The sequence below is a fragment of the Microcaecilia unicolor genome, chromosome 4 (assembly GCF_901765095.1).
Source record: "Microcaecilia unicolor chromosome 4, aMicUni1.1, whole genome shotgun sequence".
NCBI classification, from domain to species: domain Eukaryota; kingdom Metazoa; phylum Chordata; class Amphibia; order Gymnophiona; family Siphonopidae; genus Microcaecilia; species Microcaecilia unicolor.
Window position 1 is genome coordinate 67,034,228 of NC_044034.1, and position 17,113 is coordinate 67,051,340.

Here is a 17,113-nt window from a genome sequence, read left to right on the forward strand (position 1 = left end):
CCACTACTAAATGGACTTGGGAAAAATCCACAATTCCAGGAATAGCATGTATAGAATGTTTGTACGTTTGGGAAGCTTGCCAGGTGCCCTTGGCCTGGATTGGCCGCTGTCTTGGACAGGATGCTGGGCTCGATGGACCCTTGGTCTTTTCCCAGTGTGGCATTACTTATGTACTTATATATGTACTTATGTCCTTTGAAAAGGAGGTAATTTTTAACCAGTTACATTTGTATAGCTAACTTCCAAAGTTAACCAGATCAAACTTTCGAAAATCTATTCCTCTGTTATATTTTACTTGATATTACATGATGACAGGGTTCCCACGCCTGTTGGGCAACATTTTACAGGACCAGGACACTGCACCAGTGACTTCACAGTGAGAATCCTCAAAGGTAACTTTAAAACCATACAAGAACGTAAGACCTTTGAAGTCAGAATGATTGACTATTTTAACACCCAACAGAAAGGACTTAACAAGGACCTGGGGTTCCTAGCCCATTATAAACCATAAAGCTGTATGTCTCTGTTGATCACCCTCCCCTCACCTATCCACACCCACCCTGTTAGAATACCAATGATATGCTTTGATGTCCCCATGCATACTTCCTACCCACCCCCATCCTCCCACCCTGTCAGACTGTCATAACAATGCTTGAATGTTTTCACTTATATACACTGTCAGCTAGCACATTTGCTTATTTCCGATCTGACGAAGAAGGGCAACCTTCGAAAGCTAATCAAGAAATGTATTAAGTTATGTCCAATAAAAAAGGTATCATCTTATTTTCTTTTCCATGTTTTATTTTGTTTGATTTGTATTGATAACCTTAAGAGTGGACTAACACGGCTACCACACTCCTCTAGATTTTTAGAAAGCTTTTGACAAAGTTCTTCATGAGAGACTCCTCAGAAAATTAAAGTTTTGGGATAGGAGGCAATGTCCTTCTGTGGATTAGGAATTGGTTATTGGACAAAAAGCAGAGGGTAGGGTTAAATGGCCATTTTCCCTCAATGGAGGAGCGTGGAGTGCCACAGGAATCTGTATTGGGGACGGGTGCTATTTAACAATATCTGGAAATCGGAAAAACGAGTGAGGTGATTAAATTTGCAAATTACAAAAAACTATTCAAGGTTGTTAAAACACATGCGGACTGTGAAAAATTGCAGGAAGACCTTAGGAAATTTGAAGACTGGGTATCCAAATGGCAGATTAAATTTAATGTGGACAAATGCAAAGTGATGCACATTGGGAAGAATAATCCAAATTATAGTTACCTGATGCATCCACCTTGGGGATCAGCACACAAGAAAATATCTAGGTGTTGCTGAAGACAATACGCTGAAATCTGTCCAGTGTTTGGCGGCGGCCAAAAAAGCAAACAGGATGCTAGGAATTATTAGGAAAGGGATGTTAAATAAGACTAAGAATACTATAACGTCTCTGTTTCGCTCCTTGGTGCGACCTCACCTTGAATATTGTGTTCAGTTCTGGTTGCAGTATCTCAAAAAAGATATAGCAGAATTAGAAAAGGTTCAAAGAAGAGCAACCAGAATGATAAAGGGGATGAAACTCCTCTCGTATGAGGAAAGGCTAAAGAGATTAGGGCTTTTCAGCTTAGAAAAGAGTCGGCTGAGGGGAGATACCCTTGAAGTCTACAAAGTCCTGAGTGGTGTAGTAGAAGTGAATCGATTTTTTTTCCTCTTTCAAAAAGTGCAAAGACTAAGGGACTCTCAATGAAGTTACATGGAAATACTTTTAAAACAAATAAGAAGAAATATATTTTAATATATAGTTAAGCTCTGGAACTCTTTGCTGGATGTAGTAACAGCAGTTACGGTATCTGGGTTTAAAAAAGGTTTGGACAAGTTCCTGGAGGAAAATTCCATAGTCTGCTATTGAGACAGACATGGGGAAGCCACTGCTTGCCCTGGGATTGGTAGCATGGAATGTTGCTACTCTTTGGGTTTCTGCCAGGTACTTGTGACCTGGATTGGCCACTTTTGGAAGCAGGATAGTGACCTAGGTGGACCATGGTCTGACCCAATATGGCTATTCTTATGTTCATCCTTATACTGCTTTATGAACATTACCAAGGCCATACCCTGACCCTAACCTAGGTATATGAAATATTTTTATTTTATTAATATAAGATGTTTCCTGAAATGCAATAACTTTTACTGAAACTGCTGTAACTATTTTTATAATCTGTTAGCAAGCCTTGAATGAGCAAATGCGCACATTTAGTATGGAAAATCATTGTGAATAAAGTAGTAACTTACTTTATACTTTTTAGGTCCTAAAATGGTAGAAGTCAATGGTCAACAGTTTCAGCTCAACTCTGAAGAAGGGAATATGCTATTTTCTGCAGAAGAAAATGAAGTTGCAGTTGGTGCTGATAAACTTCGAGTCACAGGTATATAACTCATTTTTTAGAAGGAGAGAATATTTCATAGGAACAACTTTAAGGGTTCAATATTCAAAAGCACTTATATTTTTGTTTAAATTTCCTACCATGTGTGGAGAGTAATTTTAGAACAGGGCACCTGGTTTAAGATGGCAAAGGCTATTATTTTAGAAGCCCTATTCATGATTTAAATATCATTTCTATTCACAATTTATATGTGTAAATATCGGCATTTAAGCATGTATATATTGCATACATGTGTAAAATTCAATTTCAGAAAGCCAGTATTTATACATGTAAATCCTTACCACAGTCAGATGATATCAAGGTGGTATGTCAGGGGCGTGGTTTGGGTAGGTCAAAACTTTACACATATATTCTCCAATATTTTAGTCTCAAGAGTTAGTTACAGCTACTCTCTTCCACGCATGGGTTTCTATAAAGTGCTTGTTTGGGCCTACCCTTTACAGGAGGGATTAAGGGAGTTCTCCGTCTTAATGCCCATTACCCATCTATCCCTCCAAATGAAAACTACATAAGGACTGTGTAGGTTTGCAAAATGGCAGGCTTAAACGTATAACCTGCAAAATAATCAACTTACGTGTGTGTCAGTATTTAAACATGTAAGTTGGTACATATCTTCTGTTCAGTATTTCAGCATATCCTATATAATAATTCTCACCTCCAACGTTCTGACTTGCCTGGGACCGTGGCTCATTCCGAGTTGGTCTGCTAGGCTCTGTAGATCAGGCTGACATCACCGTAGCCATTATGATGTCAACTTCAGAACCCGGAGGGGAAAAAAAACATGCCTCACAGCTGATCCATGTCCAGAGGAGGGTCGCTGGACATGGGTGGCTGGAGGGGGAGCAGGGGAGAGAGGAGGGTCGCTGGACATGGGTGGCTGGAGGGGGGGCAGGGGAAAGAGGAGGGTCGCTGGACATGGGTGGCAGGAGGGGGTGCAGGGGAGAGAGGAGTTTCGCTGGACATGGGTGGCTACAGTGGGCGCAGGGGGAGAGGAGGGTCACTGGACATGAGTGGCTGCAGGGGGAGAGGAGGGTCGCTGGACATGGGTGGCTGCAGGAGAGCTGAGGAAAGCCTTGCTAGCGCCCGTTCATTTGTGTCAGAAATGGGACTTTTTACTAGTATCTTTATAAAATGGCTTCTTCCACTGCATGTACCAACAAATATAACAATCTTCTCTTATGGCAATATCAACTTCAAATTATCCTGAGACTCAAAAAAACAATCATTTAAAAGTCTTTCCAATAACGTTTTCACAGACCTCAGTGGTACCACTTAGGGCTCAAACATCTCATAGCCCTAAACTTTATGCACCAAATTGTTTAATTGCAAACATTCTGTCACTTCACAGAAAATATGTTTAGAAAACTTAACTTATCTTAATAAATATCCTTCTCCGAGGACAAGCATGCTGCTTGTTCTCACTGATGGGGGACGTCCGCGGCAGCCCCTTCAACCGGAGATCTTCACTAGCAAAGACGTTTGCTAGCCCCCGCGTGCGCACGCCGTCTTCCCGCCCGAACGCGCTCGTATTCATCAGTCTTCTTTTTTCCGCGCTCGGTACGGCTGTGTTTTCGTCGTTCTGTGCCCTGAGAAGACCCTCGCGCTTTTGCCGCGTTCTTTTGACTACGAAAGTCTTCTTCTTTTTCTTTACGAGTTACTCGCAGTTGCGTGTTTGTTTAAAAAAAAAACAAGGATCCTTTATTTTCTAGTTGTTTTTTCCCCCCGTCAAGTTTCCTTTCGCTTTCGAAAGCGGCCCTGTTGCCCGCCCGTACGGATTTTTTCCTTTTTATTTTTTGGTGCCTTTAGCCATTATCGCGGATTTTGACTTCGCCGGCATGATTTTTCCGCCCATGTCATCGAAGCTTCCCAGCGGCTTCAAAAAGTGCACCCAGTGCAACCGGGTTATCTCGCTCACTGATAGGCACGCTTCGTGCCTTCAGTGTCTGGGGGCTGGGCACCGTCCTCAGGCCTGTAATCTCTGTCTTCTGTTGAAGAAGAGAACTCAGGTAGCGAGATTGTCCCAGTGGAACGTCTTGTTCGGGGCCTTGCCTGGTGTTTCGACGGTCACAGTATCAAGGTCATCGGCCGGTGCATCGACGTCTGCGGTACCGAGGTCATCGACCGGTGCTCCAGCGTCTATGGTACCGAGGTCATCGTTGGTACTGATGTTGTCGGAGGGTGCCACTTCATCAGGAGTGCAGGTGAGGGCTGTCCATTCCCCTGCTAATGGCGGTGAGCCCTCGAGTAGGTCTCCCCCTGCCTCGAGGGCTCCTGTGGTACAGCCCCCCCCCCAGGATCGACCTTCTTCGTACCCAGCCCCGAGGAAGCGGCGCTTGGATTCGACGTCCTCCTCGGTACCGGGAGGTTCCGGTGACATGCTTCGTGTGAAGGCAAAGAAGCATCGGCACCGGTCACCTTCCCGACGTGGTACCGAGAGCTCTGGGTCGCCGAGGGAGTCGGCACCCACTAGGCATCGACGCCGGGAGGACCGCTCACCCTCCATTCAGGAGGTGTCGATGTGCTCTACCCTGAACAGCCCGGTACCGCCTCCGCGCCCTGAACAGATTCTGAATTCGTCGCCTGTACCGGACTCCCAGCCTTCCTCGACAGCCGCTCTAAGCGAGAGCCTCCGGGCCATCCTTCCAGGGATCCTGGAGGAGCTGTTGCGGCCTTCTCCGGTACCGGGGGTGCTTGCGCTGCCGGTGCCGTCGAGTGAGCTGATGGCTGGCCCCTTGCCCGTCGTGAGGTCTCCGATGCCGGTACCGCTTGTGATGCCCGCGTCGGCCGCCTCCCAAGCAGAGTCCCCGACGACGTCAATGGAGGGAGCTTCATCGCCACCGATGCGGGAGTCTGCTTCTCGACGTTCCCACCGTGGCCATGTGTCTTTGGAGTCAAGGCGGGCACAGCTTCGGACTGAAGTGCATGAACTGGTGTCCGATACCGATGGTGAGGCCTTGTGGGAGGCAGAGGATGACATCAGATATTTCTCAGATGAGGAGTCTGACGGTCTTCTTCTGATCCCACTCCCTCCCCTGAAAGACAGCTTTCTCCTGAAAGTCTATCTTTCGCGGCCTTTATCCGGCAAATGTCTACGGCAATTCCCTTCCCTGTGGTTACGGAGGATGAGCCAAGGGCTGAAATGTTTGAGCTTTTGGACTATCCTTCGCCACCTAAGGAATCGTCCACAGTACCTATGCATCATGTCTTCAAGAAGACACTGCTGGAGAACTGGGCGAAGCTGCTAACTAATCCCCACATTCCCAAGAAGATTGAGTCCCAGTATCGGATCCATGGGGACCCGGAGTTGATGCGGACTCAGTTGCCTCATGACTCTGGGGTTGTGGATCTGGCCCTTAAGAAGGTCAAGAGTTCTAGAGAGTATGCTTCGGCGCCCCCAGGCAGAGACTCTAAAACCTTGGATTCTTTTGGGAGGAAGGCCTACCATTCCTGAATGCTCGTGGCCAAAATCCAATCTTACCAGCTCTACACGAGCATTCATATGCGGAACAATGTGCAGCAGTTGGAGGACTTGGTGGATAAGCTCCCTTCTGAGCAAGCCAAGCCTTTTCAGCAGGTGGTCAGGCAGCTGAAGGCGTGTCGTAAATTCCTGGCCAGGGGTGTTTATGACACTTTTGATGTCGTGTCCAGGGCCACTGCTCAAGGTGTGGTGATGCGCAGACTTTCATGGCTGCATGCTTCCGACCTAGAAAATAGGATTCAGCAGCAGATTGCGAATTCTCCCAGGAAGTGGCTGGGATATGGAGGAGAGTTTGCCGTTGCTGGTAAGGGTTTATTGATTTATCTACATTTTTTGTAATTTAAATAAGTCAGGTTAAAGAATGGTTTTTAAGAGGATTTTGTTCTTATTGTAGGGCGTATGCCTTGAGAAAGTCGGTTGGTAAAACATGTTGGCTGTATTTCCACCTAGCCACAAGGATATGCATTAAGATAAGTTAAGTTTTCTAAACATATTTTCTGTGAAAGATGACAGAATGTTTGCAATTAAACTGCTTAGACCGATGAAGAATTTGGTGCATAAAGCTGAGGGCTTTGAGAAGTTTGAGCCCTAAGTGATACTGTTGAGGTCTGTGAAAACATTAATGGAAAGACTTTTAAATTATTGTTTTTTGAGTCTCGGGATGTTAGTGGAATCATGTACCAACAAATATGCATGCACATTATGCTGTACAACAAATATGCTCTACATTAGCAGTACCTGACTATCTCAATTCTGATTTCTGTGTTCTATTTAAAATGGGCCTTCATGTGTCTTTATAAAATACTAGCCTTAGTGGCAGAAACTGCACTTACTTGAAGGTATAGATGGTCACATCTGCTAGTGAGCTAGCCTTAAAAAACACCTATGAGTTCTTACAAATAAAGAAAGATAATTACCAGTGGGAACAGTATGTCTAATGTATGCCTTTCGAATCTCCTTCCATCTCTTTTAACCTTCAAATAGCATATTTCTGTTGTTTTAAAGGCAAAGAAAACCAGCTCCTTTTACAGACTTTAACCCTGAGGGGAACAACCTCCTCTAATGTAGTTTTTGTTGCATCAGTAGCCATGGGGAATGGAAGAAACAGTAACCCTGGAGCTGAGATCAGAGGTGGTTGCACAGACCGGAAGATGCAGTTGTTAGGATGGTGCCAGCAGCAACAGCAGGGGTGAGGGGCACAATCAGAGGCAGCTGTGGAGGCCAGAAGCAGGAGTACCAGGAACAGCATCAGCCTAGAGTCTGGAAGTAGTTGTGCAACATCAATAGATGAGAAGAGGAAGAGAGTTGCCAGAGGGGAAGAAGGAAACTAATTGGTGGTGGTTGGCAGGAGGAGGAGAGAGAGAAAGAGAGAGTCTGGTGGGAATTGACTGGAAGGGCAGGGAGAGACTGGTAAGGACTAGCTAGGGGTAAGAGGAGAGACATAGGTTGAAGGAAGAGATGGAGTCTGGTGGGGACTGGTTGGTGGGGGGGGGGGGGGGGGGGAGCAGACAGAAGATTTGATTTCCAGATAAAACATCCATTTAGGATGCCACATTCTGGGAGGTATTCCAGGGGCAGTGCTTAAACAATTTCCCCCTAATTCTATAAAAGTTGCCAAAACATTTGAGCACTCAGTTTTATTGACTAATGAGCTAATTAGCACCAATATTTGGCTTTTTAACAATTATTGGCACTAATTAAATTTAGCATTTACAGGCAATCTGAAAAAGGGGGTGCGGAAATAAGAACATAAGCACCGCCATACTGGGAAAAGACCAAGGGTCCATCAAGCCCAGCATCCTGTCTCCGACAGTGGCCAATCCAGGCCTCAAGAACCCGGCAGAAACCCAAAAACAAAACAAAAATTTAAATTAATAATGTTCAATGAACTTTTCCTTCAGGAATCTGTGTAAACCCCCTTTAAACTCAGCAAGGCCAACTGCTGTCACTACATTCTCTGGCAACGAGTTCCAGAGTCTAACTACACGCTGAGTAAAGAAAAACTTTCTCCTATTTGTTTTAAATCTACCACATTCTAGCTTCATCTTATGTCCCCTGGTTCTGTTATTGTTAGAAAGTGTAAACAAATGCTTCGCGTCTGTCCGCTCCATTCCACTCGTTATCTTGTAGACTTCTATCATATCACCCTTCAGCTGCCTCTTCTCCAAGCTGAAGAGCCCTAATCGTCTTAGCCTTTCCTCATAGGGAAGTCCTCCCATCCCTTTTACCATTTTCTCTTTACCTTTTACCTTCTCTGCACCTTCTCCAATTCCTTTATATCTTTTTTGAGGTGCGGCAACCAGAATAACACAATACTCAAGATGTGGTCTCACCATGGAGCGATACAACGGCATTATAACATCCTCGTGTTTGTTTTCCATCTCTTTCCTAATAATACTCAACATTCTGTGGGCTTTCTTAGCCGCCGCAGCACACTGAGCAGAAGTTTTCAACGTCTTACCCACAATGACTCCCAGATCCCTTTCTAGGTCTGTAACTCCTAACGCGGAACCTTGCATGAGAGGATCAGGTCATAACAGGGCATTCCTAAAACTAACACACATTGTTATAGAATAACGGGGTAAGCACCTAGGGGTCTTTTCATTAAGCTGGTAAAAAGTGGCCTGCGGCAGTGCGACCGCATCTTTTGGGCGCGTGCTGGGTCAGTTTTTACCGCATCCTGGAAAAAGGGCCTTAAGGGGCTGGAAAATGATGTGCCGCAAAATAGAAACCAGCACGTGTTCATTTTGGCCTGAGATCTTACCGCCACCCATTGACTTAGCGATAAGTTCTCATGCGCTACCTGGGCGGTAGGCATGTACCATGCACCCACTGCTGTTTACCGCCAGGTAAGCACCACGCGGTAGAAAATAGAAAATATTTTCTAATGCATGTTTTTAGTGCTTACCAAATTCAGAATTACTGCCTGGGGCATGTGGTAGCAGTGGTGTAGCTAGGTGGGGCGCAGGGGGAGCAGTCGCTCCCCCAAACAGATTTTCAAAGAAAATGGTGCCTAAGTGCCTTTCCAGTCCTTGAAGGACCTGCCCCTCACTTATTGGTTCGCACCACATACTGCTTGTCTGCCTTCCCGATCCCGACTTGGCTGCGAAGTAATTAAAAGTTAAAAAAGAAAGCCACGCACGGGGTCATGGCTCTCTGTTGCACCACTGCCGGTTTCCTCCCCTTCCCTGACCTGCCTCTCACTTATTGGTTGGCAACGCGACTGCCTCCCTGACTACTTGGCTGCGAAGTAAAAGTAACAAATGAAAGAAAGCCAGGCGCGGGGTCATAGCAGCAGCTGTATGGGTGCCGCTGCCGGTTTCCCAGGCATCGGCTGCTTGTTAATATTTTTTTCAGATTTACAACAGATGTCCTCCTTAGCGGAAATATATACTGCACATTACTTTTTGGGAAGTACTGCATAATAATTCATCCACCCTTTTTTCTTTTCAGGGCCGGGAGGTGGTCTCTTTGAACACTCTGTGGAGACACCATTTGTTAATGCTGAGGATTTTCAACAGCTGAGGTAAGTACTTCAGGCAACAATAAACAAACATCACATAAGAATGTAATGCTTATCCCAAATGTGAACATCAGTTTTCAAACCATATTTAGAGAAGAGTGATTGCTCATTATTCTTCTATGGCAACTATTCTAGTTTTACAATATATTTAGCAATAATTAGATTGTAATAAGAAATTTTATTTTATTTTGGAAGTTACAGTGACTAAAATAGCTGTCCCTGTAGCTTCCCAGTTCAATACTCTACAATTGGAAGAGCTAATATTAAAAAGCCCAGTGGAATCACATGTGACTAAAAAAATATTGCCATAGATGGGACAAGCCGTATGAGAGACCTAGGAGGATGGATATTCTAGCAATAGGTTTGTGGTTTGACATGAGAAAAAGGTACTGAATGTGAACAAACCAGGAGATTTTGTATTTTTATGCACCCAAGATGGTGTACTAAGGAGGACAACAACTGACCTGATAGGGAGTGATGTTGTATAATATATCTGCCAACTAAGATATATCCCTAGCAATATGAGCAAACTGAATTAGTCTGTTGGTCTTTTCTGATGTTATCTGCTACTAGGTGGTGGTTATTTATGACAGTTTCATAAGTATTCATGCTTGTACTTTCTCTGCCAGTTCAGGTTTTTTATTTACATTTTTTATTTGACTTTTGAAATCTTATGTTTCAGTAGAAAGCAGAGGAAAAATAGGCATTATCCAGAAATATTACCACAAAGAAAACCTTGGCCATAAATTTGCCAATTCAAGCCCACTTCAAATATAAATAAGGAAATTATTACAAATAACATCAAGAAATTTTTAGGAAACAAATTTCCAATAAAACTAGGCAATTACTAATGGCCTATCTAATCATCCTACCTCATCTCTCTGAAGTTAAACAACATTTTTATCCACACAAAAAAAATTTTTCGCTTGATATACTGCGCTTGATACAGTGTAGTGAAATCTGAAAATAGATATCTGTTGGGAGAGAATTCCATGGAAAGGGACCAAGATAACTGAAGGCCAGATCCCTTGTAATATCTAATTGTAATAGTTTTAGTCTAGCAGGGAGAGTTTCTAATATGCATGAATGTCAAGGAAGCGCACTTTCATATTCCCATTTCACCTCCCCACAGAAGATGTCTGTGATTTGCAATCCTTGGAGAACATTATCAATTTATGGCCAAGCCATTCAGCCTTTCCACATTACAAAGGACATTTTTCCCAGGCCATGGTAGTAGTAGCAGTCTTTCTTCGCAAGGATGGAATTCAGGTTCATCCATACCTTGACGATTGGCTGATTTGCAACATTTCATATCAAGAGAGTGCAAGTTTCGTCCAAGATAGCTGCTCTTCTTGAGTCCATAGGATTGGTAATCAGTTTCACCAAGAGTCAGTTGTTTCTAACACAAATCTTGGAGTATATCTGGGAGTTATATTTGACCCAGGCTTAGGGAAGACATTTCTTCCTGTTTGTCAGCAAAGGATTCACAACCAAGTCAGGATCTACTTTCCCTTCCATGTCCCAGGGTCTGGGACTGCGTTCAAGTTCTGGGCACAATGGCCTCTACTTTGGACATTATTCCATGGGCCATATTCCACATCAGACCACTTCAGCATTTCCTTCTCAGCTGTTCATCTCCATCTCTCTTGGACCTTCCAACCCAAACTCAGCCTCAACTGGTGGACTCAGCACAGCCTTCCTCTGACAATTTAGAATTGGTTTGTGGTCACAACAGATGCCAGCCTATTGAGCTGCTGAGCTCTTTTGTCTCCTTCAGTCAGTCCAGTGCCGATGGGCTCCAATTGAAGCCTCTTGGTATATCAACTGTCTAGAGCTCAGAGCCTTTTGAAAAGCCTTGCTTTCTTTTGCTCATCTTTTGAAGCCAATGAAGATTCTCTAAGACAACATGACAGCAGTTTCATATGTCATCAAGCAGTGGGGAGCCAAGGGTGTTCATCTAGCCACAGAAGCAGAGATTCTCTTCTGTTGGGCCAAGACCCACATTCCTCTAATTTCAACAGCTCCTATTGCATGAACTCTGAATACTCGAGCAGATTTTTTTTCAGCAAACTTTCTCTTGATCTAGGGATGTGGCAGTTATTGACAAAAGCATTCTATCTGATTGTGTCATGTTGGGGAGTCATGGGGGTAGATCTAATGGCATCCAGGAGGAATGCTCAAGTTCACAAATTCATCAGTCATTGGAAGGTCCCCAATGTGGATGCTCTTCTACAACAATGGCAAACAACAGACCACTTATTTGTGTTTCCTCTGTGGCCAATGTTAAACATAAAACTTCTTTGCATTTTCCGTCATCTAGGGAAGATACTTGTAGCTCTCAATTGGTCAAGATGTCTTTGGTACATAAATTTGATGCAGTTGAAGATTGATACTCCACTGCCTCTACTCAATTAAAGAGGTCTTCTGATTCAGGGTCCAGTTCCAATGGATGATCCCTTCTCGTTTATTTGCTTGGGTATGGAGAACCTTTGAATCTTGGTATTAGAAAGAAACCTTTTCACATCTAAAGTGTCACTGCCACAGATTCTAGCCTTTCTTCAGAAGGGCTTAAGAAAGGTCTTTCCCTCAATTCCCTCAAAGTTTTGGTGGTGGCTCTGGTTTGTTTTTATGATCATACCCAACAGTCTTCTTTGGCAACACATTCAGATGTGCATTGTTTCAGGGGTGTCATTCACCGTAGGCCTCTCTGTCTAGACAGGTCTGTCCTGACTGGAACCTTAATCGCATTCTTAAGGCCCTTTAAAAAAAATCCTTTTTGAACCCCTATGCAATGCTATTCTTAAGGATTTTACTTTGAAAATGGTTTTCTTAGTAGCCATGTCTTTGGTCAGAAGGATCTCAGAGCTTCAAAACTTATCTTGTAGAGACTCCTTTCTGTATTTTACCAAATCTGGGGTGTGTATCCATATGGTCCCTTCCTTTTTACCTAAGGTGGTTTCTGCTTTTCACGTTAATCAAACTCTGTATTTACACTCCTTTTCTGAAGAGGGTTGTGGATAAGAATTTTCTTCTTTGCGTCTCCTTGATGTTGAGAGTTCTTTTACACTATTTAGAGGTCTCTAATGACTTTAGGCACTCAGTTCATCTTTTCAGTCTTCTCTTGGAACCCAAAAAGGGTTTGTGTGCTTCTAAAGTGACTATAGCTCATTGGTCAAAGTACACTATTTCTTCAGCTTATTAGCAGGGAAAAGAACTCCCTTCCATCTTAAAGCTCATTCTATTAGGGTGCTATCTGCTTCCTTTGCGGAAGCCCATACAATTTCTGTAGATGAAATTTGTAGAACCGCAACATAGTCCACATTTCATACATTTTCTAAGCATTATCTTCTAGATGTGTCAGCTAGGGCAGAAGCTTTCTTTAGCGCTCGCAACCTGAGGACTTTTTATACATCCCATAAGTATGGACTAATCCTTTAGAGAGACTAAGAAAGGAAAAATTAGTTCTTAGCTGACAATTTTCTTTCCTTTAGTCCCAAAGGATTATTCCAGATCTCACTCTTCACTTCCCCTGTTTTGTTGAGTTATGTGTTGATTTTCTTGTTTCTTAGGCATAAGGTTAATGGTGGTTGTTCTTCAACGTTTATAAAAATTTGTTAGAGGCAGGAATTCAACTTCTTTTCATTAACTTCTTACTGCTTGGCTATCCGAATACTGAATAGAACCTAGTGCACAGCAGCCTTATGTGGCAAATTTCTGGTTTGCTCTCTATCTCCACCTGCTGATAGATGGGCACAACCCACAAGTATGGACTAATCCTATGGGACTAAAGGAAAGGAAATTATCAGGTAAGAACTAATTTTTCTTCCTGTATTTCACATCATGGAAGCATGACTGTGGTATCAAAAAGTGGCTGTGGATCAAAGTGATTTCTTACGTTGCCTGGTCTGAGGGATCCCATTGATACTGTTCTTTTACACAGCCCTTTGAAAACATTTTGCATTGAGGTTGACCACCTTCTTGCCTCTTTTATGGGTTTTTTTTTGTTTGTTTGTTTTGTTTTCTTCTTACCCTTGATTCTGCTCACGGGGTGGGGGTGTGAGGTTATGGCCTTTAGGAATAAAGGGGTAAAATAGGAAGCAGGAGATCTGGTACTGGTTTCTCTATCGGATAAGACCCAACCAAGGGGGTAACATGATTGCTGTACCCATCTGTTTGATTTTGGGAATTAGCTCTGTTTGACATGTTTACTTTTGTTCTGTAGTCTTTGTATGGTGTTGTCTTTTTTGCTATTGGCATAAATAAAATAAAAAAAAACACACACACAGCTAATTTTTCTTCCTCAAGCTTTTAAAATCATTTTTCATTCTGTCTACATCTTCAGGGGTGTCCTCTCTGGTGCAGATATTTGTATCCTACTGAAAAAGCCAAATTTTCTCTGGCTTGCAGCCAGGCTGCGTCTGTCCTTTCTGATATCCAGCCTTTTGGAATCACAGTGAAAAATAGAAACACGCTGTTTGTACAATGCTGTGTGGCCTGTGTTCACTATAATGAATGTAGACTTTTGGGCCATGTTGGAGATACAATAATATTAGCAAAATCGCTGACATTTTGTGTGCTTGATTGTGTCAACAGGATACTTGTTTGGAATTATGACACCTGTAATATCCAGCGAAGGTTAATCTCTGTGTAAACTCTTTCAGGCAGTATGTACTGCTACAACAAATACTGAACAAATGAGATCAGACACTCATATGTACTCATCACTATCAGTTCAGTGATTACTTGTCTAACTAACCACATGCAGCAGACATTGTTAAGGATATCTGAAAGCCATGTCAGAAAGAAAAGATTTTAAACCTAGAAAGAAAATGAAATCAATAATGGAAATGAAAATCATATAGACTCTTGTACATAGAGTCTTCATGCCATCAAACTGTTACTGATGAAACAAGAATAGGAGCTTTCACACTATGATGAAGACATAATAGGTAGAAAGAGGTAGCATGGAAACCAAGCTGTCATTTGTAGCCACTGGTAGGCAGTGTTGTATAGTAACAAAATAAAAGTAACGTGTTACAATTAGGGAGTTGCATGGGGATAGAAAATTAACCAGTCCCCGCTTGAATCTAACCCATCCCCTCCGCACAAAAATTTAATGGTACCTAAACAAACGTTTTGCTAGGCTCTATGTCTCTCTCTGGGTTTGAGTCACAGCACTGCAGGCAAGGAAGGAATGAAAGTTGGAGCTTGGAACACTCTGGTGCATAACATGCACATTCGAATAGGTCAGGTGATCTCTGCACGTGCCTGTGTCAGAGCTGAGGCCTGCGCATCAGCCCAGGAGCAGAGAGGATTAATGGAAGACTTTCCGCATCTGCGCTATTAAAGCGAGGAGGAGGAGGCGTCACTCAAAGAACTTGGTAGGTGCAGCTTACACTTCCACGGGAACCCCGCAGGAACTGCTTCCATCCTCACGGGAACCCCACAGGAACTGCTTCCGTTCCCGTGGGAACCCCACAGCCCTGGAAGGGATTCTTGTGGGATTTCTGCAAACCCCATACCTGTACAGGTCTCTAATTACAATACTTAAGTAAACATTTCATTACTTTTACTTGTTACTGAGTACATGTTAAGCATGAGCACTTTTACTTATAACAAAGTATTATTTGAACCAGTTTTTTTAAGTACTTTTACCTTGTTACATGCTGCTTCATTACAAGCAAAAGGCTGAAATACTCAATTTTCCTACCTCCTCCTCCTTTTCACATAGTTCTTACAGTGGCATTGCTTTGGGGGCCCAGGCCACCCCTATGCTGGTGGCCAAAGAGGTTACTGAGTTTTAAACACCACTTGCATCTGCTGGACAGATGCAGCAGCCGTCATTCTCTGTACCTCTGATTGCTCTCAATGATGCAGACATCTGCCCCTGTGATGATGTGCTAGCTCCTGCCTACCGGCACCATATTGAGTCACTGAGTCACATGATGCTGGCAGGCAGGAGCCAGCACATCCGGGCCACAGGGACAGTTGCCAGCATCATTGGGAGCGTCAAGAGGCTGGAGCTGCATTGAGAGAGTGAAGAGCCACACAGGCAGGAAATCGTCAGCCTGCGCAAAGCTGACGAGCCGACCAGCAGTAAATCAGCAGCCCATGCAAAGCTGAAGAGCCAACCAGCAGTAAATCAGCAACCCGTGCAAAGCTGAAGAGCCAACCATGCAGGAAATCGGCAGCCGGTTTTTGGTGGGTGATGAAAGGAAGCTTCTTCCCTCGTGGTTAGTGCCAGCATTTAACTCAGACCTCCTTTCCACCATAAGTAAATAAAAATAAAAAATTATAATCTTATTGTGCTGGGGGGTGATGGTGGGGTGCCAGGGGAGATCTGGGCAGAAGGACACTAAATCAGGCATGGACGTTATTCCACATATTTGCAAAGGTGGAAAGAGAAAACGACAGATAGCATGGTGAAAAAGGTGAAGTAAAAGAGGCCATTACAGACAAAAGATTGTCCTTAAAAGAATGGAAAAAGGATCCAAATGAAGAAATTAAGAAGCAACATAAGCACTGGCAAGTCAGATGCAAAGCATTGATAAAGAAGGCTAAAAGAGATTATGAAGAGAAACTTGTCGCAGAGGCTAAAACTCACAGTAACAACTTTTTCAGGTACATCAGAAGAAGAAACCCTGCAAGGGAATCCGTTGGACCATTAGATCACAAAGGAGCAAATGGGACGCTCAGGGAGGACAAGGCCATAGCGGAGAAACTGAATGAATTCTTTGCTTCTGTCTTTACAGAAGAAGATGTAAGAGATCTGCCTGTACCGCCGTCCACCTCTTCTATTATGTCGGGGACTAAGAGACATCCTAAACTTTTCCATATTCATGAGGCTACGAGAATCCTCATTTTGGTGCAATGGATGCTGGGCTCTGTGTGGCGCAGGCTATGGCGCGCCTTTACTCGCTCCCTTCGGAGGAGCTGGAGTCCTTACCCATGGTGGACTCTTTAATTATGGCAAAAAAGACTGCTGCCTGTGGAAGACAGCATGGCTTTGAGGGACCCTCAGGACAGGAAGTTGGAGTCTTCCCTCAAAATGTCCTTTCAAGTGGCAGCACTGTGTCTTCAGGCATTAGTTTGCGGGTCTTGGAGGTCATCCGGGATGGTTACAAACTCGAGTTTGCACAGCCACTGGCGGACTTCTTCTTGGAGTCACCCTGCAAGGCCACCGCCAAGGTGGCGACACTCCATCAGACGCTCAATGAGTTGGTTCGTCTGGGAGTGGTACAGCCAGTACCTCTGTTGGAGGCTGGTCTCGGCCGCTACTCCGTTCACTTCATCGTGCCCAAGAAAGGCGAGGCTCTTCATCCCATGCTCAAACTCAAGTTTGTCAACAAGGCTCTATGTGTCCGTCATTTTCGAATGGAAACCTTCAGTTCAGTCATCACAGCGGTCCAGCTGGGAGAGTTTCTAACCTCCCTCGATCTCAAGGAGGCCTACTTTCACATTCCCATTTGGCCTCATCAGTATGTTCTTTGGTTTGTGGTGCTGGGTAAGCACTTTCAGTTCCAGGCCATGCCCTTTGGGCTCACGACGGTGCCCAGGACTTTCTCCAAGGTCATGGTAGTCGTCGCAGCCTTCCTTTGGAAGGACGGCATACAAGTCCATCCCTATCTGGATGACTGGCTGATTCGGGCACTGTCCTGCGAGGAAAGCTTGCAGGCAGCA

At 44.0% G+C, this 17,113-nt stretch overlaps 1 protein-coding gene across 2 annotated transcripts in view; it reads left to right on the forward strand.

Moving 5' to 3' along the window:
* SGCG (sarcoglycan gamma) overlaps window positions 1-17,113 on the forward strand; it is a 110,458-nt gene that overhangs the window by 77,841 nt on the left and 15,504 nt on the right. For both annotated transcript variants that reach the window (XM_030200308.1, XM_030200309.1), the window contains exons 5-6: window positions 2,295-2,414; window positions 9,364-9,436. In XM_030200308.1, coding sequence (XP_030056168.1) covers window positions 2,295-2,414; window positions 9,364-9,436 — 193 coding nt within the window. The remainder of the gene's footprint in view (window positions 1-2,294; window positions 2,415-9,363; window positions 9,437-17,113) is intronic.